Here is a 25,931-nt window from a genome sequence, read left to right on the forward strand (position 1 = left end):
TCTGGGTAGGGGCCTTCAAGACCCCAGAACCACTGTAATTGCTCAGGGCTTCCCCGCACAGATCCTCCACCTCTCCTCCCCCAACCCCAACCCCTTTGTGACCAACATGACCTGTGCAGACCTTCCATCTCTCCTCCTGGCATCACACTCCCCTTTCCTCATCCATCCAAGATCACCTCCAAAGTTCTCAACAGCCTCCAACTAACCCTTGAAAGCCTGCCATCTTAATTTGCACTTGCTGACTGCACCCTTCACTCACCCGTCAGCATTTTTCAAGCGTTTATGAGATCCAAGACACCCTGCCTCATGTGTCAAATGAAGTCAATTTTCCCTGAATCTGCTGCATTGTAGGAGTCTCCTGGAAACAACTCCCCTTGCTCGTAACATGGGAACACTGCCCATTCGCCTCAGAGCCTGCTTGTAAGGAGTAAATGAGACTCAGATTATAAGAATGCTTTGAGAAGTTCAAAGCAATGTATACATAGCAGGTAGTATTTTAAGAATAGCTACCGTGGATTGTGCATCTTCTCAGCATGAACAAAGGCAGTGAACCTCTCCTCTTTGTGGTTGAAACATAATCTTCCATTTGATACTAACAGACTGCTCTGTGAAGTGCATCACTGTTTGTAGAAGAGGAAATCAAGATTCGGAGAGGTTAAACAATTTGTCTTCAGTTGCACAGCCTGTAGGTGGCAGAACCAAGATTCAAACCAGATCGGTCTCTAAAATCCATGCCGTTAGCCATTTCTGCTGTATTTTCATCCCTCTACCAAGGGTGGGTAGTTGCCTTTCTAATGCTGCAAGCTGTCCTACAAGGAATCCTGCCTACAGAGGGTGTCTGGTGGTTTTGCCAGGTAGCTGCAGGGCAGGTCTAAAGATATTAGGGCACAGACAGCCCGCCACAGCATGTCCCAAAGGTGGGCAACCCTGTTTTTGTAAACTTGTTTCCTCTGCCAGGGAGATTCCCTCAGCTCCATTTCCCCTCTCACATTCCTCCTAGGCCTCAGCCTGGCAGGACTGCATCTCAGAAAATCCATGTGCCTATTTCTTCAGATTTTCCTAAAAGAGCTTCCTTGTCTAGTTATGTGTATGTGGGACTCTGACCTCCAGAGTCAGCCTCAATTTCAGTCACTCCCTGAGGCCTAATCACGTGAGGTATCTTTGGAGATGAGCAAGCTCTGAAGGGTGCTGGCATCATTTAGACCCCCCCACCCCCCAGCAAACTGCCTCCTCTCTGGCTGTTCTCACACCAGTCACCAGGGGTTCAGCTGCACAGGATGCCCTGTAGGTCCCTGAAAGCACCATGGTATTTAAGGCCTCAGGTCTTCCCACGTGCTCTTCCTTTCATCATCTTCAGAACTCTGAATCATGCTAAATACTCACTTCCTCCAGGAAGCCTTCTCTGCTTTCCTTTCCAAGCTGAATCTCCTTTTCTGTGTTCTCAGTAATGTGTGCTTGTCTCCTGTCGTTAATATTTACCAAGTGATGCTGAGGGTATCTGTTTACCAACTCTCTCTTGCTAAACTGTATTCCACTAAACCTATTCTAGGGACCAGGTTTTGGCCAGCACCAAACACAGCGCTTGCTCTGTAGTCAGTGCTGTGATTTTTGTCGCGTGAACGAATAGCTGAAAGTATCTCTTCATTTAACTCTCTAAGCCCTGAAGAGTAGTAGGTAGTAGAAAGTTATGCCATTCCTCTCTCGCAAGCACCCTCCCTTCACTGGTAGTCCAGGTAATTCCAAACTCTAGTCAAGCATTGCAGCTCAGAGAAAAATGTGTTTGAGCAAACCTCCAACCTACATCTGGGATGCTCGCAGCTCCCGTGTGTTTTGAGGCAAGAATCCCAGCACTTCTGGACACTGAGCTTTTTCCTGCATCCAGGAAGACTTAGGATCAATCGAGATCCATTACTGGTCACAAGTTCTGGCAGTGCATGCAGCAAAGGGCGTGAGTCAGTGAACCCTCACAGCCGGCCCTCCTGCACAGGGGCCCTTAATCCTCTGGCTGCTAACAACCAACTGTTTGGGGAACGGTGAATTGGTCTCTTCAGATTCTAAGGCGGCTGTCAAGGTTAAAGCTCAAGACGGGAAAGTAGAGCTGGCCTAGAGTCTCTCCACTGAGCTGGGCCCTAATGTGGGGAGGCCCTAGGCCTGCCCCTCCTCTGTTCCGTAACAGAAAGGGCTGACGAGGCCTTCCAGAGCCATGGCTGAGGTCCCACGGAACCAAGCTTTTGTTCCCTAGAAGCAGTGAGCCTTCTAGCAGTGGGGGATGGGGGCAGCCAAAAGAGTTCCAAGCGAAAAATGAAGCCCCTGGACTGTAGGAGGAAATAAAGGCCCAGAGAGATTTCTGTGCATTAATATTTCAAAAAGTGACATGCCCCATCTGAGCTGTAGAGAAGAGGGGTGCGGCCGCCTTTGGTATGGTGGCTTCAGTGGGAAGTGCCCATCGTCAACCACCCCACTGACCTCACTATGATCGACAGCAGATAGATGCTGAGCATCTACGGACATGTAGATTATTGTGCTGGACAGTGTGGAAGGGAAAAGAAACACTGAACGTTAGTTCAACTGAAGCACATCTCTAAAGTTAAAAAAAAAATGAAACATAAAACTTTGACTCAAAAAGCATATAATCTGGCCAGATAGACAGGAAATAAACACACAAAAGCATAAAAAGTATTCCAGTTTAAGATACCACTGACTGTAAAATGCACCATGTTTTTGCCTCTAAGGAAAGCACTACCAATTAAACCAGCATCATCAACTGTAATATGCAGCCTAATTCAAAAGATGTTAAAATGGTGGTGGGGGATAAGAATTTTTAAACATTGATGAAATACATCTACAAGATAGTACATGTTAAATCACAAATGAATCAAAGAAATCAGCAGTAAAAGCAAGCGCATTCAGGACTTCTGAGGGAAAACCCGTAACTGAGGGTCAAGGCAGAGAGAACATGAGCTGAGCCTGGGCCAAAGAAGCTTATGCCCTACTGAGATCACTGAAGCAGAAGGAGGGCATTCCAGAAAATGGAAGCGCTGAAGTTGAAGCCAGAAGGGCACAGTGGAGAGGAATGCTGTACAGACAGTGAGCAGAGCAGTTAGGATGGATGAAGGTAAGGGCAGGCAGGCGGTGAGCAGAGGTTACACAGGAGGAAGGTCTTCAGTAAACCAGAGTGCTGATAAAACCAAAATGGCCTATAGGGTTATCCCCAACTCATGCCTGTCCGAGCTCTGAAGGGGAAGAGTTCTGTGGCACAAACAAGCTGGAGTTCCACCTTGCTGTCATTCATTCATACAGCCACACTGAGCATCTGCTAAATTCTAGGCACTTTGGAGGAAACAATCCTAAATTCTGTCTATCAAAGCAGATAAGTCATTCACTGAAATAACTGTGAGTGTAGATATCATCGTGACCCCCACTCTAAAGATGACGAGCCAGAGGTCCAGAGAGGTCCAGTGATTGCCCAGCCTCTCACTGCTGGGAAGTGGCAGGAAAGGGAGGTTGTGAGGATTTGATTTATGGCACTCTAGACAGTGTGAGACAGGGTACAAACTTCTGTACAGGGTGCAGTGAACAGTAAAGATTGCTTGGATCAAAGAAATAATATTAAAAGGTTATTTTATGTTGTAAGAAGATCTTGAACACCAGGGGCCTTAGACAACCACAGACAGAGGAGAGTCCCTGATGGCTTTTAATCAGGGATCAGATCTGTGCCCTAGGAAGATTAATTTGTGATCTATCCACAAGTCAGATTATAGAGAGAAGAAACTAGAATCAGAAAGACCAATTAGAAATGTACTACAACGCTTTAAATAAAAGGAATTTGACTCAGCACAATGCTGGAGTTAAATCATGGTCTTTGCTTTTATTAACCTTGAAAGTTTAAGGACGTACATTCCCCCTGCCCCAAAATATCCTGGAGTCTTTGATCTATGAACTTCTCTAAGCTTTCATGAGCTTTGTTTCCAGCCTCAGCATATGCTAGCATCATTTGTCCTGAAACAATGGCCTTCCACAAGCAGCACAGGGTTGGGGAGAGTGGGACAGAGAGGAGGTCCAGGGATGGAGGGCTGGGAGGCCAACAGTTGCTTCTCCCAGTCTTGGTGAACACATGTGTACTGTGCCTAACTGTACTTTTATGCACTATAGATCTAGAACCTACTCTAAACTTCCTTTTTCCACATTATAAATCCTGAATTTTAAACTCTTTTCCTATGATAGCCACCCTGCCCCCATCAGACTGTATGATCATCTAGCCCAAACCTCTTGTCTCACAGATAAAACCCTGAAGTCCTGGGAAGGAAAAGGACCTGTCTCGGGCCACATAGCCAGTGGGTGGCAGGACAAGCCTCTGACCCTCTTAGCCTCTCTGACCTGTACCATCTCCAGCTCTCAGCTCAAACCAGCAGCCCCTAGATGGACTCTGTTCCCAGGATAGGAATTCATGGTTTGGGGATAAGGGAGAACAAGTTTCACCTGAGTCTTCAGTGATACTTCCCCTCATCTGCAGATCTTTTTGACTGCTAGAGCCTATCCAGGCACTTCATGGCCTCTGCAGTATCTCTTGGGTGTCTTAACAAGGATCATCTTAAAAATCCCTGATTACTAAGTTTGCCTGATTAACAGTCTTTACCTGATTGTTAAGTTTTGAGCTGTTCAGGGTGAAATTAGGCGACAAAGCTCAGGTTGGGGTCAGGGGCAATTTATAATCACCAAATGCCTGCTGGCATTTCCAGTTGGATGCTCTACCATCACCTGAAGCCCCACACATTTCTCACAAAACCTCATTACCGTCCATGTTTCTCTCTGCCACAGTTCACCGTCATCCAGGGCCATCCATACACCCTCCTCCTCTGCCTCCAACAGTAGGTCACCAAGGAGCATTTTGTGTCGCTTTAACACCTCTTGTTTCTGTCCTCTCCTTTCCATTCCTGCTGACATTCTGCTTGAAACTCCACATGGGCTTGTGATGAGATAGCTGGGAACCTATGTGTAATATAGACAAAATTTAAGAAAGAAGGTGCCTCCCCTAACTGTGTGTGCAGTCTGCTTCCTTTGCACCTGTGTCACAGGATCCTTTCACATGTCAGCTCAGGACCCAGAATTGGCATTCCCCTCATTGGCTTGGAGCCTGTGGTTGTAAAAATCCACTTGCGAGCTTCCAGCCGTGGTCCTCTGTGTATTTGCACAGCACAGCCTCTCTCTGCCGGCCCTCCAGCTATACGAGTCTCTGCCAAGGACAGCTTTTTTAGGCAGGACCAGTCCAACTGAGCGGCCCTCATGCTAAGCTAGCCTGGATGCCACTAGTCAGAGAGTGAGCAAGGTGAGAACACCCAATCTCTGAGCTGAATTTCCTGAACCCCTACTGTCCATAAGGCATGAGCTGGACACTGGAAGGATGATGAGAAAATATAGGAATCCTCACCTCCACAAGCCAGCCTGGCTAAAAACGGAAGAAAGGGCAAGGAGCAAATGGCAACCCCTGAACCCCAGTCCATGACAATACATTTATTTATTCAGCCCTCATCTACTATTAAGTATCATACGAGGTTCTAGATAAAGCCATACGTGATTGTTTCCAATCATCAGGGGTTCATGACCTGTAAGGGAAGATAGCTAAGAAACAGTTCTTATCCATTGTGATACACGTCAGTATGGTAGAGGTAAGCCCAGGACACTCAGAACCTAAGCTAAGACTGAAATAACACTTTTAATGATATGATTGAATATACAAATTAAATGACTGACCGTGACCGTGTGCCAGGCACTGTGCTGTTCACATTATGTCATTTTTCTCATTTTATTTGCACAGTTTTTTTGTGTTGTTTCTTTTCTTTCTTTCTTTCTTTCATCCTTACAACATTCTGGGCAAGAGCTTTTTTTGTTTCTGGTTTTCAGACAAGACATCTAAGGCCTTGAGTGGTTAAACAGCTAGCCCAAGGTCCCCCACTTGTAACAGGAGGAAACTGTGGTCCAGCCCAGGCTGCCTCCCGCCAGAGTCTGAGGACTATGTGTGCAGCAGGCCCTCCCTGGAGGGGCCCGGCTCGAGCAGAGCCAGGAGGGTGACTAACAGCCATCCTTACAGAGCTGGGCTGGGTGATGGGCTGCACCTGTTGCAAACATGGAGCAAAGCAAGTGCAGGGCATGGAGGAGAGAGAAAATGTATCACCCTGCAGTATCCAGGGTTTCTCTGAACAGCTGGAATGATCCAAGAAGGCTTCACAGAGGAGGTGAGCTTTGCATTGGGCTTTGAGGGCCAGCCAAGGGCCCAGTGTTTCCGAATAGGAAGAAAGCAAAAAAAAAAAACAGAGAAAGTCAGGCCCTAGCAATGGCCAGGCTAAGCTCTTGGCAAAGGAGGAAAGAGATGAAAGCAAGAACATTGAGTTTGGAGAGCCTTCTTTATATGGATGTGGGAGGGGGCGCAGATGGGGGGACACAGTAGAAGACCAGGCCAAGCCATGCCACCTAACCTGGCCTCTCCCTCTTCAGCCTATGCTCAGCTGCAGCCGCACCAGCTCCTCTCCCAACCGTCCTCAAAGCACCTGCAGCCCCAGTTTGTGATGCAGCAGCAGCAGCCATCACAGCAGCAGCAACCGCCCCAGCCATCACGGCCGGCGCTCCAAGCCCCATCCCATCCCCAGCTGGCCTCGGTCCCTCCGAGCCTGGCCCTGCAACCCAGCCCAGAAGCCCATGCCATGCCGCTAGGCCCAGTCCCATCCACCCTGCCTCTCCAGTGCCCCACTGCCAATCTGCACAAGCCTGGCAGCTCTCAGCAGTGTCCCCCTCCCACACCAGACACTGGGGCTCACAACGGATATCCCGAGGGCCTGGCCCACACCCCTCAGCGCAGGTTCCAGCATGCCTCGGCTGTCATCTTACAACTACAGCCTGCTTCACCGGTGGTGAGTAAGCCTATCCCAAGGCCCAGGGAACAGAGAGGGAGGTCACCACTCAGGCCATCCCATGGCCCCCAATGGGATGTGTATCTGTGTGGGCTGAGCATCAAAGTCCTTGTTGAGTACTCCAGGAAAGAAAAGGGGCCTCTCACTAACTTGGGGCTGGCTGAATCTTAATGTCCTTCTTCCCAAGCTCCACGGAAACAGGGGACACATCCAGAAAGGCAGAGACAATTCATGAGCAAATCATATCTGTCCTGTCCTTCAACAGCCCCAGCAGTGCACCCCTGATGACTGGAAGGAAGTGGTACCTGGGGAGAAGAGTGGGTCGGAGACTCGGTCTGGCCCATCACCACATCAGCAAGCCATCGTCACTGCCATGCCAGGTGGCCTGACTGTGCCCAAGAGCCCGAACATCCAGCAGTCCCCAGCTCACGGTATGAAGTGTAGTGGGCCCCTTGGGGGAGGGAAGAGAGTCAGCCCTCCTTGCCACCCCCTGGCACATTGCACTTGGGCCTCTAGAACGGGAAGGAAACTATAAACCCCAAGTGGCAAGAAAGAATTTGGGTAGGTGGGATCAGAGAGTGGATTGAGAGGATGAAGCAAGGATAAAGAAAGGGGACCCAGAAGGTATAAAAGGATAGAGAAAGAATTGAAAGTTCTAGATGAGGCCGGCCTGTCACTGCTGTCAGATGTATCCACTGCCGCCATGTGCTAGGTTGAGAGTTCACCCAGGGATCCAGTTGTCTCAGTCCTCTGCTCTGCTTGGTATGAGAGAGTGTTCTTGAAGTTGGCGATATGACAAGGCGGCTGCATAGCACACAGATGAGGGCAATGCCTAAGGGGAGCTAGCAGGGGATTCATGGAAAGCCTCATTGAAGGAACAGGCAGCTCTGCTCTGGGCTCCCCCACTGAGAGAGTGCTCAGTGGCAGTCAGGCTTCTCTAAGCCCTGGGTTTCAGGAGGCTCCACTGATCCCTCTACCCTGACAGGAGAACCATGGTGGTACCTCTGCCCCCACAGCAATCCCCTCACTTTCCTTTCCTTCTCTGCCAGTGTGTGCAGCCATCTTGGCCCAGATCTCGATGACATTCTGGGCCATGGGCCACGTATAATTCAGGGAGGCAGTTCCATTGTTGAACTCAATGTGCTGGGAGTGGGGGTGGAGAGAACAAGAGAAAGGGGGTTTTGGAAATGGAAGAAAGAGAAATGAGAATAAAAGAACTTTGGGGCAAAGTAGTTATAAATGTCCTATAAGGAATGGAAGAGGGATCAAGGAAAAGAAAAGCAAAGGAAAGCAAAGAACATTCGAAAAATTAAAAGAGAGGAGATCAGAGTTCTCTTGGCAAATTGCAATGAAAAGGGGTTCACCATTTTGTAAAGCAGCCCATTCCACTGTGGGTTTGCTCTAATTATCAGAAAGTGGCTTTTCAAATTAAGTCAAAATCTATTGTGCTGGAACTCCCACCACTGGCTGTGATTCCGTCTTGTGGATTGCAATGGAGTCCATCTCCTACAGTGTGTGTAGACAGTTATCATGTCTCTTTCTTCTCCCCATCCCCCCCCCATTAAAAAAAAAGAGAGAGAGAGAGAAAAAAACATCTCCAGGCTAAATATTTTAGATTTATTTCAATTTTTACCTGTCACACATCAAGACCTCCCATTTCCACCATGCTGATCATTCTTGTCTAGCCACATTCCACCTTTCCATGAATTCTCTTAAAGTGTGATTCCCCCAAATGAAGCACATTAATTCCAAATATAAAAAAGTGCTAGTGACCCAAGGTTGGCACCTAGACCTAGCTTTATAAGCCCTCCAAGAGGCAGAGCTCTGCATAGTATAGTAGAGAGGAACTAAAGTTTATTGAACACCTACTATGTGCCAACTTGTGTTTTCCTTTGCTCACTCATGATATCCCTGAGAGATCATTACTATTGTCCCCATTATTTAGAGGAGGAAATGAAAGGCTCCAGGTCTCACAGGTAAGAAAGGGCAGCCCCAAAATTCTGGCTTCAGGGGTAATGCCCTTACCTGCCTTCATCAGGACATTGCACCTATGACCCCATGTTAACTCCCCCAACCCAAGGGAATGATGCCCTTGGTTCACAGAGCACCGTGTCTTGTGAATCCCAGAGGGGTTGGGCTTGGTTTTGGTTTCTGGTTTTGTGGTTTCTTTTTACATGAACTGCTATCACTTCAGGTCCCCTCCATCTCAAACTTGTACAGTGTCTATTGTGAGCCAGAATGTTATTATGTCCATTCAATGGTGTCTTGTGAATTTAGCCCACAGTTTGAGGCACACCAGAAAATGGTAACAGTTAATAGCTAGCATTTAATGAGTCCTCTCTGCCAGCTTTACATGCATTTCCTCACTTAATCCTGCCAGTAATTCTCTGAAGCTGAAACCTTTATTATGCCCATTTTCAAGATAAGAAAACCGAGGCACAGAGAGAATAAGTGGTGGGTGAGGAATGTTTTATATCTGAATTTTGTCACTCATTCTACTAACGCCTCTGCTTAACTTTGCCATCTGTATATTATATAGCATGTCTTTAGCCAATTTGCTGATAGAAATGTTGAATAGGACCTGACTGAAGACATATGCCCTGTCTGCAGGTTGGTGGTAATCAACAGTCTTTGTTCAGTTATTTGTTATCCAACAATCTCTGAATGAACTGACATTTGCCTTCCTTTCTCCATCTTGTCTATAAAACTCTCAAAATTTTTTTCTGAAATCTAGTCCAAACGATACACATATAACAAAGCACCCTGTTCCTAACGTTCTATCTCATGAGAAAAGTAAGCTTTGCACTGTGGAAACAACCGTCAACCACCCAAGATTTAAATATCCATCTGTATTATGTTTGAATGCCTGCTTTGTGCAGAGCACTGTGAAATGGGAGGTAATCCACAGAGAAAGGAGGTCTGTACCCTACCTTCAAGGAGCTTAAGCCCCTCTGGAAAAGATGAGAAGTGCACAGGAAAAAAATACAGTAAAAGATATGATAAATGTCATAGAAAGATTATGGGTAAGTGCTTTAAAAAGTAAGAGAGAAAAGTTACTGCTGAGTAGAGATTATCTGGGTAGATTGCAGGGGGGTAAAGTGGCATTATTCTAGAGCAAAGGTTGGCAAACTACATCCTAAGGGCCAAATTCATCATATTACCAGTATCCCTACAGCCCACAAGCTAATAATGGTTTTTTGCATTAAAAAATTTTTTTAAGACTCAAAAGAATATTTTGCGATACATGAAAATTATATGAAATCCAAAAGTCTGTGTCCACAAATAAAGTTTTATTGGAACACAGCCACATACATGCATGTAGTGTTGTCTGTGGTCACTTTCCTGATGCAACAGTAGAGTTGAATGGTTGCAATAGAGACCACATGACCTACAAAATCTAAAATATTTACTATCTGATTTCTTACTGAAAAAGTTTGCCAGCTACTTTTCTTGAGTCTAGACCTTTAGGAGAGGTAGGACCTGGACATGTGGAGCTGGGCAGACAGCATTCCAGAAGGGACTACTGAAGTGGATAAAGGTAGGGAGTAGTGTGGGCATGTTTATAGAACAAAATACAAGTGTAAGAAATGTAAGGACAGAAAGGGGAAGGAAATGTGAATATTAATGAAAGAAGGCATTGAAAAATGGGCGGAGGGAGAGGGAAAGAAAAAGAGAGCAAAGTAAACCAACAGGGAATATAAAATAAATGTAAAATGTGGAAACAAAGAGAGATGAGACCTGTGGGGAAAGGGATGGGGGGATGAATGAATGCTAAGAAAGGTAAGGATATGAGAAAATATTGGAAATAGAAGTCAAGCATGGAGAGAGAAATTCGGATCATCTATTCAGCATGAAGCTGGGCGTGGGGGGTGGGGGCTTGTGAAGGTCTCACAAGCTCTAGCACGTCTACTGAATGAAGGTGCTTCCCCACAGTTTAGTTTAAACCAGCGTGGTTTAGAAAAAGAAGTAACATTTACTGGGCTCAAACTGTGTGCCAGGCACTGCAGGCAATTTGTGTAAATGCCCTCAGTTAACCTGCATAGTAAGCCTAAAGAGGAGGCATTATCCCCATTTATGGAGGTGTAACTGGGGCACTTTGGTCATTAGTTAACCTCTCTGATACTTAGTTCCCAGTGGGGAGGATAATGACTACTTGTGGGGTTATTGTGAACTCTTTTAAGTGAGAGGAGAGCGCGAGCATGTAGGGCTTGACACAAATTAAGCACTCAATTAGTGCTAGTCGTTATTCTTCCTGCCTCCGACTTGGCCAGGCGACAGTCCATCACCGCACTGGGGACTTCTGACGGGGCGAGGGCGGAAGTCCGCGAGGCGCGGCGCGGCGCCTGCCTCCCTAAACCTCAAACTGACGTCTCTAACCGGCCACCGGCCTCGCGGAGCCTTCCCAAGGGCGCCGCGGGGGCGGGGCCGGCGCGGCCGCACAAAGGAAGCGCGCGGCCCAGCTTCCGCGCTGGCGCCCCGCCTCCTGGAGGCCCCGCCCCGCGCGCCCAGGCCCCGCCCCCGCCCCTCGCCCCGCCCCCGGCGGAGGCGGCCGCGGGAGCCCTGCCGGGACGCGCCGCATTGTCTCCGCGGCGGCTGCAGCCCTAGAGCGCCCGCCGCGCGCGCGCGCGCAATCCGCCGCCGCCCGCACCCCCACCCCGGCCTCGCGCCCCTGCCGCCCTTTGTGGACGCCGGCTCGGCCGGTGCGGTCGGATGCGCCGCGGCAGCCCCGGGCCCCGGCTCGGAGGCTCCCGGCGGAGAGGAGGCGGCCCGCCCGGGCCCGGGACCCCGCGCGAGGCGGCGCCCGGCCGAGGGGTTGCGTAGGCCCCGCCCGGCCAGGCCCAGCCGGGCCCTGGACAGGTCAGTGTCCGTGGCGGGGGAGGGGTTCTCGCCCGGAGGGGTCCTGCGGCCCACGCTGGTCGCACCAGACAACGGCCACCGCCCTCCGGTGCCATTCCCGGCCCGGGCCTACTCGGCTGCCAGGCCGTGCCAGCCTGCGACTCTCGCCCTCCCGGCGCCAGGGAGGTGCCCTGCGCCTCCCCCGCCTCGTCGGGGACCCTGCCTGCCCCTCACTCCCCCGGCAGCCGTTGCGTCACCCTCGGCGTGCCCAACGCTTCCGTTGTGTCCCCGCACGCCCCCACCCCCGCTTCGGTCCTCCGGGGACGGCGCTTTCCCGGGGATGGACGGTCCGCTTAGGGACAGGGCTGCTGGCATCTGCTCTACTTTCTGGGTAGGCGACTGCCTATCTTGGAGGGCCTGCGACTTCGGTGGAGAGTTTTGTTTTTAATCTAGTCTCACGAGGCTTTTAATTGGATGGAAAGGGACAAGCTGTTCTGTGTCCTCCTCTCTTCCATTTTTAGAAGAGCGTTTTCTCTCCTTCCCATGCCAAATGAAGGCATATTGTATTGTGTGGGCTCTTTACATTAAAAATAGAGACCTGTGAGATTCCGTCGTTAAATTGAAGTCCACAGGGAGGGAAATAATCTGCCCAAGGTCAGGTTGCCAACTAACGGTGACCCTGCAGTGATGAGAACTCCTAGTCGGCGACTGCTATATTGCTGGATACCAGTTTGTGCCGGTGATACTCCACCGTCACAGTCCTCACCCTCCCTCCCCCAAGGCCGCTTTTGAGACCTGAACAGATTTCACTGACACAGTTTCAGTTCTAATCAACTTTCCTTTCCTGCTCCATACCTAGAATGTTCACCTTGTTGCCTTGCTGTCTACAGAGACACAGTTTTCTATTCCTTTTCCTGTTTAACAAATCAGTGACAGCTCTCCCCCTTAGATCTCCCATTCCAGATCTTTAATCCCTTTCCATTAGCATATTGGACCCAGAGGATCCCTTGTTGTGAAATAAGCTACCGACCTAAATCCACCATATGTCCCCAATTTTTCTAGGACAACCCCAATTTAAAATATTCCATCCCATTGTCTTATCAGCCAAGTGTCTCAATTTTTGGTTTAGAAAATAGTGTCATTTTAACCGTATCAGGCCCTGCTGTCCTGGCCTTTTCCAGCTATTTGACTCTGGGGCATAACTGGGTAATCCAATTACCATTCACCTGGGATTTTTTTTTTATTCCTCACCCCCACCCCCAGTCAACCCAAACGTTGGAACTGCTAGGATTTCTAGATGAGTCTGGAAATTGCAGGCTAATGAGGCAGGGGAATTCCTTCTTGCTCCTATATGTCTGCCCCTGCCCTCCCCAGTTTTTATTCTGTGTACAGGGCCTCAGACCTGTGGCAGTGTCTGTTGATTTAGGGCTTAAGTTGAGGTCACATGGGATGTAGGGCTTAATAGCATTTTGACTTTAGAAGAGAAAGAAACTTACTGTGTTGGTTACAGGGCAAGAGGTTCTATCTCGTATCTTAAGATACCTGCACAGCTAAGTAGTTTTGGTTCCTCTCAGATTTCACACACCTTGTTTGCCCTCCTGACCCATGCGAAGCATTGTCCTAGGCACTGTGGAGAATACAAAAGTGGCTTTCCCCGCTTCACCCTCAACATCTGGATCTGTGTGTGGAAATAACCACACTTTTGAATCAGCTGATGCCTGTGTGTTTCCCACTGTTTCTGTCCCTGAGTTCCAGTCCCTGCCAGACGGGAACCAGAGCTTCTGGCTCGGCTCCTTTACAAGGGCTGGCTTCTTTCACAGAGGGCCCAGCAGATGGGCAGTGGTGCTCGTGCGGCACCTGCCCTTTCCAGGCACTCACCATGGGAGCTCTGCCCCTCAGCCCACCCAGGATCTGTTTCCAGGCTTGTCCATACACATTGGGAAGAAGAGATGCCTTTTTTTCCCTCTCCAGCATTAATCTCAAGTCCACTTTCTGTTGTTCTTGAGCTGCTTTTTCAGTTGTCGAACTGCATTTTTGTGAGCCATAGCTCCTGTTTTCATCACCTTCCCCCCCACCCCCAACCGCCGCCTTTTTAAGCTGTTGTTGTATTGCTAGGTGGCACATAGATACTTAATGAATATTCGTATTTTTCATGGCCTCCTAGCCCCGTCCACTTCTCTGCCAGGTCCTGGCTTAATTTCTAACTTGCCTTTGTCAGGTGCACTCAAGATATTATTTCCACTGCCCTCAAAGTGAGGAGGAATCTCCAGCTCTTCTTCCTTCTGTGCCAGTAATGATTCTCCTGGCTGTGGGCCTCTTCAGCCCTTGTTGCTCTGCATTGCAGTGGAGCAGAACCTCTTGGGAAGGTGTCTCATGCTTCTCCAGACATCCCTCCTCTGACACTGACTTTCTAGTCTAAACTGGTGACCCTGAGACTTCTCTTCCTGTCCCAGAGGCCCCTTCCCCCATCTCTGACCCTGTGCCTGTGCCTTGCTCTGGCTCAGCCCCAGAATCCACTCTTTTCAAACCACATCCTTTTTCCTGCCTTACTCATTTCCTGTCTCAGATACTTTGGATCCCTTGGATCTTTCAGTGGGAGAGAGAATAAGGGGAATAAATAGATAGATGATTTTATGAAACTGAACTGTTCGTGCCTCTGGTCTTGCATGCTCTTCGGCGTCCCCTCTGTAGGTTTTCTTGTTTTAGGGGAAAGAAAACACTTACTCAGAATTAAGAACCTTTCCCTGAGTTTGTGAATGTCTTTTTGTCTCAGTTTTTTCCTCTTGTGATTAAGTCTCTGTCCTCCTCTGGGCTGTGGGCCTCTCTCTAGGCATTCAGTAACTTATTTGCTGAATAAAGTTCACCCCTTTCCTGTCAAACTCCTTCCCTTTCAGTTCACATTGATAGGTAGGTAAGCCAACATAAAGTTTAAATTGAAAAACTAGAGAATAGGATAGTGGTTCCAGTTCTAGTAAGGCTGCTCCATGGAAGTGTGACATTCACAGGGAGTTTTTACCTCCTCTTGGTTAGTCCCAGATTATATTATTAAAGTTCTTCCAGCTGTGCAGTGCCATTTACTCTCCAGGAAGATTTGATTCCCTCCTGGAAAAGATTCTCTGAAAAGCTACATCACATCTACTAGAAATAAGAATAAGGAAGCAAGACGCCTTCAGAAAAGCATAGTTTCTCTTTTATTCCCTTTCTTTGGTGCCAGTTTTTGCAACTGGAAGATGAAGATGATGATTTTCTGTGGTCAGGAGGAATCTCACAAAAGTGATTGTAGAGATGCTTGGGTGTTTTCCACTCCCTGGAGAAAGAGTGAGGACTAGCTGCCTTACGCAATCTGCTCCCCTGAGGGCTTTTGCCAGTAACAAAAATGACTCTGCAGTGCCTTACTAGCACCTGTCTGATGGAAATGAAAGCTGGGACTAACCCCTCAAGGTAGAGTGATGAACATATACAGATTTATGTTTTCAGTGTTTTTATGGCCTGCTTTAAACTGCAGTGTGAGTCACCAGTTTAAAAGACTCTGTTTGAATATGTGTTCTGTTAAAAATGTTTCAAGTGGGCCTGTTTAAGATAACTTGAAATACTTACCACAGTTCAAGTAGATGCAGGTTTCATTTTAAGCATTGACTTACTTAAAAATTTCAGCTTGAATTTAGTTACATCAGAACACAGATATACTTGTTTAAAAAAAAAAAAAACTCAGAGACAAACCATCTTTAATTCAACTTTATGACATTTTGGGAATTGTTAGGAAAAGAATCAGCCATTTGTTTATCCAAGACAACAGTCTTACAGACTCAGGGCTTTTTCCCCATTAGTTACAAAAGTAGAATTGACATGAATTAAAAAAATTTTTTTTTTTATAGTTAATCCAGTTATGTTATTAAGAATGATTAGTTTTTGAAGATATATACTAAAAAATAGCATATGATTTAAATAATAAATTGTTACTGTGTGATTCATTGTAAAATCATCTAGGCCAGCATACTTAATGGTTTTTTCTTTTTCCTTCCCCTTCCAAATTATTTATAGTTAGTGAAAAGGGATGTGTTTTCCTATACTTTAAATTTCCAAATGATTTTTTTTTTTAGTTCAATCCAAAAGAAAACATTCTTTCTACATCTGCCAAAGAAGTGATTGCTGTTAAACAGGGATTGCCAGTATTCTAAGATAAATCCAGATGTTGAAGAGAGTCCCAGTCTGCCATTGGGCTTTCTTTAAAGCAGAAACCTGTGTCTTGGATGATTTTATTCTTAGCAGTGAAATTTGTCATAGCTTCTCTTAAGAAAAATGGCTTTTAGATGCCATGTCATAACCGACTCTTCTCCAGTAGATTAGGAGGAGCAGGCCTGATGCTGAATATTGGAACTTTTGGCAAGAAAATGAGAGTTCATGACTGCTAGGAGTTATTTTTAAAGCCCTAGTTGCATGGCTATTATGTCTCAAATACAGTATAATTATCCCTAGTTACTGATATCTTTAGCATATTTGAAACCGTCCATATGTGGCCTAAATCCGCACTGCTATATTAAGACATTTTTAAACAGCCCAAGCAAATGACACTGAATTAAAATTAATGTGAGCCAAATACTATTTTTTTTTTTAATCAATTAAGTCCACATTTCTAGGCCTCCAGTATTAATCTCTTCTGTCAGCTTATTGGTAGCAAAGTAGGGTGATTGAAAATTTAGATGATGGTTATAAAAGGGAGAGGGCAGTGTTTTCTAAGAACAGAAATGATCAAGAAGATTGATTTTCAAGATAAGAATAATCTATCCCATTATATAGACAAGGACAACCAAGGTTGGATTTCTCTAGTGCATTCATTCTCTCTCTCTCTCTCTCTCTCTCTCTCACCCATTTCTCTAAAAATATTGTTGCTTCTGCAGCTGGTAGACAAAAGAGTCATATCCAGCAACATGGTGGCCTTTCCTTGTTATCAGCCTGAAAATAGAGAATTTTCTAAACATTTGTGGTGGTTTTTTTAACTGTTACAAATCCATCTTCCATGATTTTATCTTCAACTTTTTAAAGTAATTTCTTTTCACAGGCTAAACCACCTCCTGGCATTATAAGAACCACTGGGAAAAAGTGGTTCTTCTTTGGCTCCTAAATTCTTTGCTGGTTTCTGGGGTTCCTTTGATACCCTGAAACTCTATGAAATAAATGCATAGGAAGGAAATCTGGCACTTCTCATGTCCTTTGAATTAATGACTGTTGAAGGTGAATTGAGATGTGTGATCTGCCTTCAACAGCAGGTATATTTCCCTAGTGTTGCAGTTCATTGTCAAAGCGGAAGTATGATTTCTTCCTGAAGCCTGAACTCAGGAGTGCCGGGACAGGACGCTGAGTAGGCCACCGCATCTGAGGAACATGAGTGATAACCTGAGTTTGGGCCAGTGAAAGAACAGCTGTGCTCTGGAGCCGCAAGAGGCCAGGCCCAGTGCACTGAGCCTGGGGCGGCTTCCTGGTCTCTTGAGTCTCAGTGATGGGAGCCCTCCAATGGTAAGTCAGGCCTCTTGCACTGCATTGTATCTGCAGTATCACGTTTAATCCTTGCCACAGCCATATGAGACAAAGATGAGCATCCCATTTTACAGATGAGGAAACTGAGGCCTTCAGTAACTTGCCTGGGATAATCTAAGATTTAAGCTTAGGGTCTTTCTGATCCCAAGTGTTAACTGCTGTTTAACAGCTTCCAGATGTAATCAGTGCCAACCAAGCATTTTACATGTATAAACTCTGCTATTCACTGTCAACCTGCAAGACAGGCAGCATAATGGTCATTTATATAGATGGAGACACAAACACAGCAGGTACCAAGTGCTTGAAGCTGCCCAGGTGATCAAAGATGGAACCAGAGTGAACCCAGGTCTGCCCAGAGCCGGCGCCCTTTCCACTCTGCCATTTTTCCTGTCGTCTCCAGTGATTCTGATGTCCCTAGCAGAGGGCCTCTCATGTCCGTTCCACACCTTTTGCCTTGTGAAATCGCAGCATCTGCTAGAGAACTGTGACATCAGGGTATCTGGGAGCCCTCCCTGGGCACTGGAAAGGAGGACTGGCTCCAGTAAGTGGAGCTCTTGTTGAGAACTCCCCCTGGCTCCCTGCAGCCGGAGGTAGTCATTGCACGGTGCTCCTTGGCCTGAGCTGGGCAGCAGTGTTGCAGCTGTGTGGAAATCCCCCCTGAGTCCCCGCCCGAACTGAGCGGGGGCAGCTGGCTGTTCACTCCATTGATTCCTTCCTCCAGAGCTGGGGGTGGCCGCTTGGAAAACATTCAGCTGTTTACAATTCAGCTTATGTCCACTGTAGCTGGGGCCTATGGGTGAGTCAGAAGGGCTGTGCGCTCCGCCTGTGTCCAAAGAGACAGGCTGAAAGTCAGCTGTATGGTAATGGCTGCAAGGGAGGAGGATCCCTCCTACCAGGCTTGATGCTTAAGATCCAGGAAGCCCGTCTGCTCTCGAATCCTCTTAACCCAGACTTAACAAGGTCACTCCGCAGTGACACAGAGGCCCGTCTGAGGCCACCTGGCCCAGCTTCCCTGGCGTTGTGCCAGCCAGCTCTCCGCAGAGCGGGCCAAAGCGATCTTCCTGTCACAGTCCTTTTTTCCCTTCTCGGGAGAGGCTCCCAAGAGCAAAGGTGCTCTGAGGGCAGGATGGTGACAGCACCTCTGAGAAAAGGCCACAGCCTTTTGTGTGTCTGACATCTCGGTCCTTAGCAGAATTGCACAAGCTAAAAACATCTGGCCTTGGTGCCGCCTACCTTCTGGGTTCTCAGGGGAACCCAGGATGGGAAGCGAAGTACAATTTTCCCACCTCTAAGAGCTCCTTTTATGCATGGTTTAGTGGGTGGTGGTGGTGTTTATTTGCTAAATCACATCCGACTCTTTGCAACCCCAAGGATTGTAGCCCACCAGGCTCCTCTGTCCATGGGATTTCCCAGGCAAGAATACTGGAGCGGGATACCATTTTCTTCTCCAGGGGATCTTCCCAACCCAGGGATCAAACCGGGTCTCCTGCATTGGCAGGTGGTTTTCTTTGCCCCTGAGCCACCAGGGAAGCCCGTTTTAGAACGTAGTCTCTTCATTTAGGTGGCACACACTCTTGCCTTCATTCTGAAATGTAGACTTAATTACGCACCCTTTTTCTCCTCTGGAAAATTAAGATGTTAGACCCAGGACCCTCCTAACCCCAGTCCACAGAGGACTAGTGCCCCTGATCCAAAATATCCACTCTTCATCCCCCATGCCTCTTTCCAGACCTTCTGTCCCTAACTGGGGAGGAAAGCGCTCTGCTTCTCTAAATGATTCACAGCCAGGTGTGAATGACTGCAAGTGTATATTTGCATTTTAAAGCAGGTTGTTAACCAAATGCATCTCTTTAGTTGACTACTCTGTCAGGGTCCCCGGATGGAGCCACGATTCCTCTTTCCCTCTCTCTTCCCCCTCCCCCCTCTCCCCACTAACAGATTGGTACTTAACGAGATTTTGTACCTCCCTCACTTTCGGAGCGGCACTGATGTCTTTAGGGGCCCGACTATAATGAGATTGTAAAAGGTGGCCACAGCCTTTGCTGAGGGCTCACGGGCCCTCAGCTTGCCGCCCCATGTTAGCGCCCGGTGTGCCTGGTCTGCATCAGCTGCTCTCCGCCTGGGATGTGGCTTCCCTGGGTGTCCCTTTGCAGGCGCTCCGCTCAGGGTCTCTCTAGAGCAGGCAGTTGCTGAGGAGCCCTGCTGTCACCCCTCCTGCCCATGGGACTGGCCTGCCAAGCTGAGGCCCAGTGAGCAGGACTTCACAGCCAGGGGCCTGGAGAGAACGCTCTGTGTTGTGTAAGTGACCTTGTTTTGCCATTTGCTGAGCAGAATTTGCTGCAGGAAATGATCCGTGTTATCACCTACTATGCCTCCTTGAATCCTCTATTAACTTCATTAGCTTTGTCTTACTCCTGCTGCTGCCAGGCACGGGTAGTTAGAAGTCTTGAAAATTAAAATACTTCTTTTTCCTCATGTCTGTAGAAAGTGTAAATGGCCACTGGCCAAGCTGAGGGGTGTAGGGAGAGGTCCTGCTTGCTTTTCATCTCCTCTGAAGTCAGGTCTTCAAGGCTGCTTATTTTCGGGGCAAATAGACTTGGTCAGGTCATCTGAAACACCCACAATAAATGTTAGTACTGAACCGTATTTTAGCGTAACTGATGATTTTTGCCGTATCTGTGTTTATAAAGAGCACCATCTGCTGCTGCTGCTGCTAAGTCGCTTCAGTCGTGTCCGACTCTGTGCGACCCCATAGATGGCAGCCCACCAGGCTCCCCCATCCCTGGGATTCTCTAGGCAAGAACACTGGAGTGGGTTGCCATTTCCTTCTCCAATGCAGGAAAGTGAAAAGTGAAAGTGAAGTCGCTCAGTCGTGTCTGACTCTTCGGGACCCCATGGACTGCAGCCCACCAGGCTCCTCCGTCCATGGGATTTTCCAGGCAAGAGTACTGGAGTAGGGTGCCATTTCCTTCTCCAAAAGAGCACCATAACTGGTTCCAAAGTGGCCCAGATGGAACCTAGCTAGGGCCAGCCCGACCTCTGTCTTCGTGGGCAGGAGAGCTCAGCCTCTCTGGACACCTACCTCCTGGCCCTGGGGGCAAGGCTGTTTGTATAGGCGCCTCTGGCCTCTGCTTCTGGAGGACATCATTCCTTTCTGAATGCCTGGAGCCAGCGTCAGTGTTTCACAGCGGGCCAGGGAACCCAGAGCTGCAGTCTTTGGAGCTGATTTAATGCGAAATTTCCCATCCACTAAGGAAATCCCCGCTCTAACAAGAATAAATGGGCTGAGAAGTAGCTCTTATTCTTCTTCAGAGCCAGGTAGCCAGAAATGCCATTCTTGTAGGCAGGCACCAGCCCACCTGCTCTGTCTCAGTCACTATCGCCTCAGAAAGTGACTTGCCAATCTCAACTGGTGGTTGCTGTTGGAAGACTAGGGAGAACAAAACTGTGGTCAACCGTGAAGATGGAGACCACAGTTTCCACACGCTGTGGTTCAGCACCTATTAAATGGCTGTCATGTGTTGGTCACTGGGTTAGCCCTGAAGATACAGACAAGACCTGGACAGCCCTGCCTAAATAGGGCCCCTGCTTTGCCTAGCAGAGAAGACTGGCCCTGAGCAGATAATTTCACAAATGGGGCCCAGGGAGTGGGGAGGGGATTCGCCCTTCCTGTTTTAATCCAGTCCCTATAAGGACTGTTTCTGCCAGAGCCTGAGAGCAGATTGAGACGCAGCCTACAGGTTGAGGCCTGTGTTATGTAACAACGCCCCCAGAACACATTGCTTTGTTCATTCTCATCCGAATACTTGGCCCTTTGTGGTCAGCTTCAATCAAATGCTAGATTCTACCTCTCCCTTCCCCCGCCCCCACTGGAGCTTGGTTTTATTTCCTTATGCAGCTTCTCCTTCTCAGGGTGTCCTGGCCTCTGCCTTGCAGACCCAGGTACCTCACTCTGTATAAAGGCATTTGAGACCTCTGAGAATCCCAGCAGCACTTACAGTCTTGGGACCAGTCAAGGGAACTGAGTAAGGAAGAATTCCAAAGATAGAGGACTTCTTTGTCTCTCTCTCATCTGGCCTCAGGGCCAGCAGGGCAGGTTGTTGCACGTTTAAGCTGCTTTCCCTTAAGCAAGCCGCAGAGCAGTCTGGGAGAGCGGGAAGCAGATTAAATTAATCTCAGAGTGCTGAGCTTGGCAGGGGGTGAGATCGTGTATGGTCATTCTAGAAATAGCCCAAACTCCTTTGTTACTAGAGCAGATGATGAGGGTTTGCCTGCAAGATGACTGCAAAACAGAATCGTTGCAAACCTCTGTACAAGTTGTAAAGCACTCTCCTGCCCGTCCCTGGGACTCTTGTCTGTCCTGCAACCAGCCAGAGTTATAACGGAGAGTGATCGTTCTAAGGATGTAGTGAAAGGGCTTATTAGTTTGTTCTCTTGCTTAATAAGATCCGTTTTTTTTAGAACTTAAATTCAAAACAGGTCTTTTTCCAGAGTTAAGCATTGGCCCTGTAGCCCCTGGGCTGGTGAATATCTCTGTTTGCTACTGTATTTGGCATAAGGAAAGAATCTGCCCTCAGGAACCACCACCTCTTTGCAGTGTACATTTATCAGTAGGGTAGAGGGGCCAAAAAGAAGAGTCCAACAAGGTTGGAGAAATCTCAGGGAGATAAGGTATCAGCACCCATTTGGTGATAAATATCAGTGAAAAGTGGCAGGCGGGCATGATCCCAGAATGAAGAGGAAAACGGATCAATTCCAAGGAAGTGCTGTGAAGTGAAGTCGCTCAGTCGTGTCCGACTCTTTGTGACCCCATGGACTGTAGCCCACCAGGCTCCTCCATCCATGGAATTTTCCAGGCAAGAGTACTGGTGTGGTTGCCATTTCCTTCTTCAGGGGATCTTCCTGACCCAGGGATTGAACCCAGGTCTCCCGCATTGCAGGCAGACGCTTTACCATCTGAGCCACCAGGGAAGCCCTAGAAGTGCTGTGAACTAAAACAAGGGAGTCACTCATTGCCCATCTGTGCTCTCCAAAACAAAATTCTTACAAACTGGATCTCTTAGATCAATACTTGATATGATATGTTAGGGTTGACTACCTGACTTTAAAAAATGCTGACAGAGATGACAGAGGGTGATGAACTTGCAGCCTTTCAGATAAGAAGTAGTTGAAGGAGCAGAGGGAGTGTGGCCTGGAGGAGAAAATATGTACTGGGGTCATGAGTGCCACCCTTCATGACACCACGGGCATTTCTTGAGTGTTTCCCAGTGTGGTCACACTGCACTGCTATTCATCGTCTCACTTAGCCCTCGTAGCAGGGCTATAGAGTTGTCGTCTTATCATCTATATTTTCTAGCTGGAGAAACCGAGGCTCAGAGACAGATAAGGACATGCTGCTAATCCTTGAGTGATAGAGACCAGTCTCTAAGCCAAGTCTAAGGCTGTGTTTTTACCCATTGTGCAAGTATGATTGGCCTTGTTCTGTGTGGTCTTAAGGAATAGAACCAGGATAAGTAGATAGAAATTAACAGATGGATTTTTGGCTCATTGTAAGGAAGAACTTCTTGAACTGTCCAAGTTGGGGACAAACTACTTCAGAGGTAGTGAGTTCCTTTGTCATTAGAGGTGTTCAAGCAAATGCCAGAAAATCACTAAGTGGGGCTGTTACCGAGAAAGGTCAAGCACTGGTAAGGGCTTGAACCTAGGGAATATTCATCTAGGCTCTAATTGGAAGGAAATAGCTGCCATGTAAAAACAGGATTTTAATTTAAATACTAAGCTTTCTATCTTAACATTTGCTCATTTTTAAAAATACGTATTTGTTTTTTCACGTATTTAAAATTTAAAAGCAAAGAAACTTAATTGATTGCATAGTTAACTCAGTCCTCCTAGTTATTCATGGATTGTTAAGGAAAGATTTTCTTTTCACTTCCTAAACACCTTTACAATTTAGAAACACTGAATCCAAAGTAGAAAATTTCCGTCCCTATAGAAAAGTCAAAACTGTCCAAAAATTTTTTTTCAAAGGAGACTATAAACATTGAAATGAATTTTTCTTAACTTGGTGGTATGACTATCTCTCCAAAGAATTATTTTAAAATCTCATTAATCACATCTCTCAGGTAACTCCTGCTGAGCTCTGAAGTTCATTACAGCTGAATTATAGAAGTCTGAGTACTGAAGATGTATGTCATGGTTAACTTTTTTTTAACAAAAAAGATTTATCCTGGTTTATTGTACGCTAGGACTACTAGTAAGAAAGCCAGTTATAAACCTTTCCTAAAATGAGTTTACTTTGATTCCTCCATCCTATATAATTAGGCCTTGTAAATTCCTCCTCTGTGGTGGATTTTGGATCTTTAACATGAAATAAGAGCATCTTCCTATAAATTTTGTGCAAAAATTGCTTTAATAATTATACTGAAATCATTTTCCAAAGTGTGTACACATATACACACTGAGTTATGCTTACTGGCAGTAGGCTTGTTGCAATAAAGAAATGGCTTTTTCTTTCTTTCTCTTTTTTTCTTTTTTAGGAAGTTCCAGTTTAAAAGCAGCCTCAGCTCACACAGTTGGTGGTGGTAGACAATGGCCCTGGGAAGGGGTGGGAAGAGAGTTACAAAAGTGAGGAGATAAAAGTTGTTTCTCACAGTGAAGCAGCTCATGAGAGGTACTGTTTGAAGTGGAGACGAGGAGGTCCCTCATGCGGTTCCGCGGAGGCTCCCCTCACACTCTTTGGAGCTCTCTGTCAGGCCTTTCAGAGCAAGGCTGGCAGGCCTATGGGGAGAACTTAGGCAGCGCTGTCCATGGAGGAAGGAGACTGTGGTCAGCCAAGGATCAGATTGAGTGTGAAGCTGAGAACTGGATAAGAGGCTTGATTGGAAGCACAGGACCTGCAGAAACAGCATAGATAACCTCATCTCTGCCTGGTGGCTTCCTTGGTGGAGAAATAGAACACACACATATCTTAATGCAGTGATCCCAAGCAGCCAGTCTTTGCATAGGCAGATCTATATTAAAATGTTTACTTGGGGTTCAGTACTTTGACATTTCACAGCATGCTTAAAATTGGACCCTTGCCCGAGGAACTTCATGGAAGGTTCCTTCAATCTGTCTTCCCCCAAACCCATCAAGCCCCAAGCCCTCTACCTAGTTCAGCTTTTTTCATCCTGGTTTTAGATGGTACCTTGAATACACTTTTCTCCCTTGAGCTGAATGTTAACTTGTTTGTCCAGATCAATATTGACCAAGGTCTTCACTCCTCCAAAAGGCAGAATCCTTGTCTGTTTAACCTAGTCGAACTATTCTTAGCGCAGGATAAAAATAAGAAACATGTCTGGTTGTTTAGCTTCATTGTTGTAGAACAGACGAGACTCACATGGTGGTTTGTCCACGAAAACTGCCACTTTGAATGGGTCACGGAGGGAGGGGACTGCCTGGTGTGCATTATTGGGTGAGGTGGAGTCCCTGCTCTCCTTCTGCTGGCCTCGACCTGGTTCTGACCTCATCTGCTTGTGTTCTCCTGCTTTCCTTGCACAGAGACAGGGCAGGGCATTGTTCATGCACTGACCGACCTCAGCAGCCCCGGCATGACCTCAGGGAACGGAAACTCTGCCTCCAGCATCACCGGCACTGCCCCCCAGAATGGTGAGAATAAACCACCACAGGCCATTGTGAAACCCCAAATCCTGACGCATGTTATCGAAGGGTTTGTGATCCAGGAGGGGGCGGAGCCTTTCCCGGTACGGACTACTTCTTTTCCCCTCTTTTTTTTTTTTTTTTTTAAATAAGTATACTTTGGATGTGTATTAGAATATTTTTACATTTCCATGTAAATTTTCTAAAAATGTGAAAAGAAATTTGCTCTTTCCTTGCTAATTTCCCCCCAAAGGAATGTCAGAGTCATTTTCTTTGTAGGATTGAGTGTCTTCCTAAGATCCAGAAGGGGTCAGTAATTAAGAATAATTGGCATGACCCCTTCAGTTAGAAGTTTCCACACAGACTCAACTGTGTCCCCACCTGGTGAAGTGGGAACCCCTTGGTTAGAAGGGAGTTCACACTGGGGTGTTGGGTGCAGGATGATGGACTTTGGGAAATGAGACCTCGTTCAGGTTTGAATGCCTCAGCTCCCAAATGGCAGCACTTTAGCCAGTTAGCAAACGGAACCTGTATGGAAGAGAATCCTCAAGGTCTATCTGAATGGAAGATAACTGATCAGAGTTCTAGCCTAAAACTTCTTTTCTGGGGACAGAGCCTTGAAAGAGGAGTGAGTGAGAGTAAGGGGCATTTCAGAAAGGGGCATTTCATCAAGTGTCTCAAGCATTATACTGCAGGGAGATACAGAAGCAGCAAGAAAGTGGCTCATTAAACGCAGCACCCAGCGCTGGTAGTGCCCGTGTAATTTGGTGAGACAGGTTGCCTGCTCCATAGGTGAGAGGAGCCCAGAGCCAAGTGCACTCCAGCCTCGCTCATGATGAAATTAACTGGTAGAGACACAGCATCTTCATGGGATGCCATCTGTTTTTTGAGCTTTCTTTGGATCCATGAGTGGTTTGAACAGTCAGTCAAAGCCTCTGAGCTTGATTAACTGCGATGGGTGGACTGCCCTTCTGAAATGCCAGAAGACAAAAATGCCTGGGCTGGTTCTCATCTGCT

The 25,931-nt window shown here is 47.3% G+C and overlaps 1 protein-coding gene across 6 annotated transcripts in view; it reads left to right on the forward strand.

Annotated features, from left to right (window-relative positions):
* Positions 1–25,931, forward strand: part of PHC2 (polyhomeotic homolog 2) — a 113,714-nt gene that overhangs the window by 78,988 nt on the left and 8,795 nt on the right. For 4 of the 6 annotated variants that reach the window (XM_070774191.1, XM_070774183.1, XM_019978692.2 and 1 more), the window contains 3 exons: positions 6,493–6,905; positions 7,171–7,336; positions 24,816–25,018. In XM_070774191.1, the coding sequence (XP_070630292.1) occupies positions 6,493–6,905; positions 7,171–7,336; positions 24,816–25,018 (782 nt within the window). Of the gene's footprint in view, positions 1–6,492; positions 6,906–7,170; positions 7,337–11,498; positions 11,763–23,834; positions 23,947–24,815; positions 25,019–25,931 lie in introns of those variants that run through there. The other 2 variants (XM_019978718.2, XM_019978712.2) reach the window with 2 other exon arrangements.

The sequence above is a fragment of the Bos indicus genome, chromosome 2 (genome assembly GCF_029378745.1).
Source record: "Bos indicus isolate NIAB-ARS_2022 breed Sahiwal x Tharparkar chromosome 2, NIAB-ARS_B.indTharparkar_mat_pri_1.0, whole genome shotgun sequence".
Lineage (NCBI taxonomy): Eukaryota > Metazoa > Chordata > Mammalia > Artiodactyla > Bovidae > Bos > Bos indicus.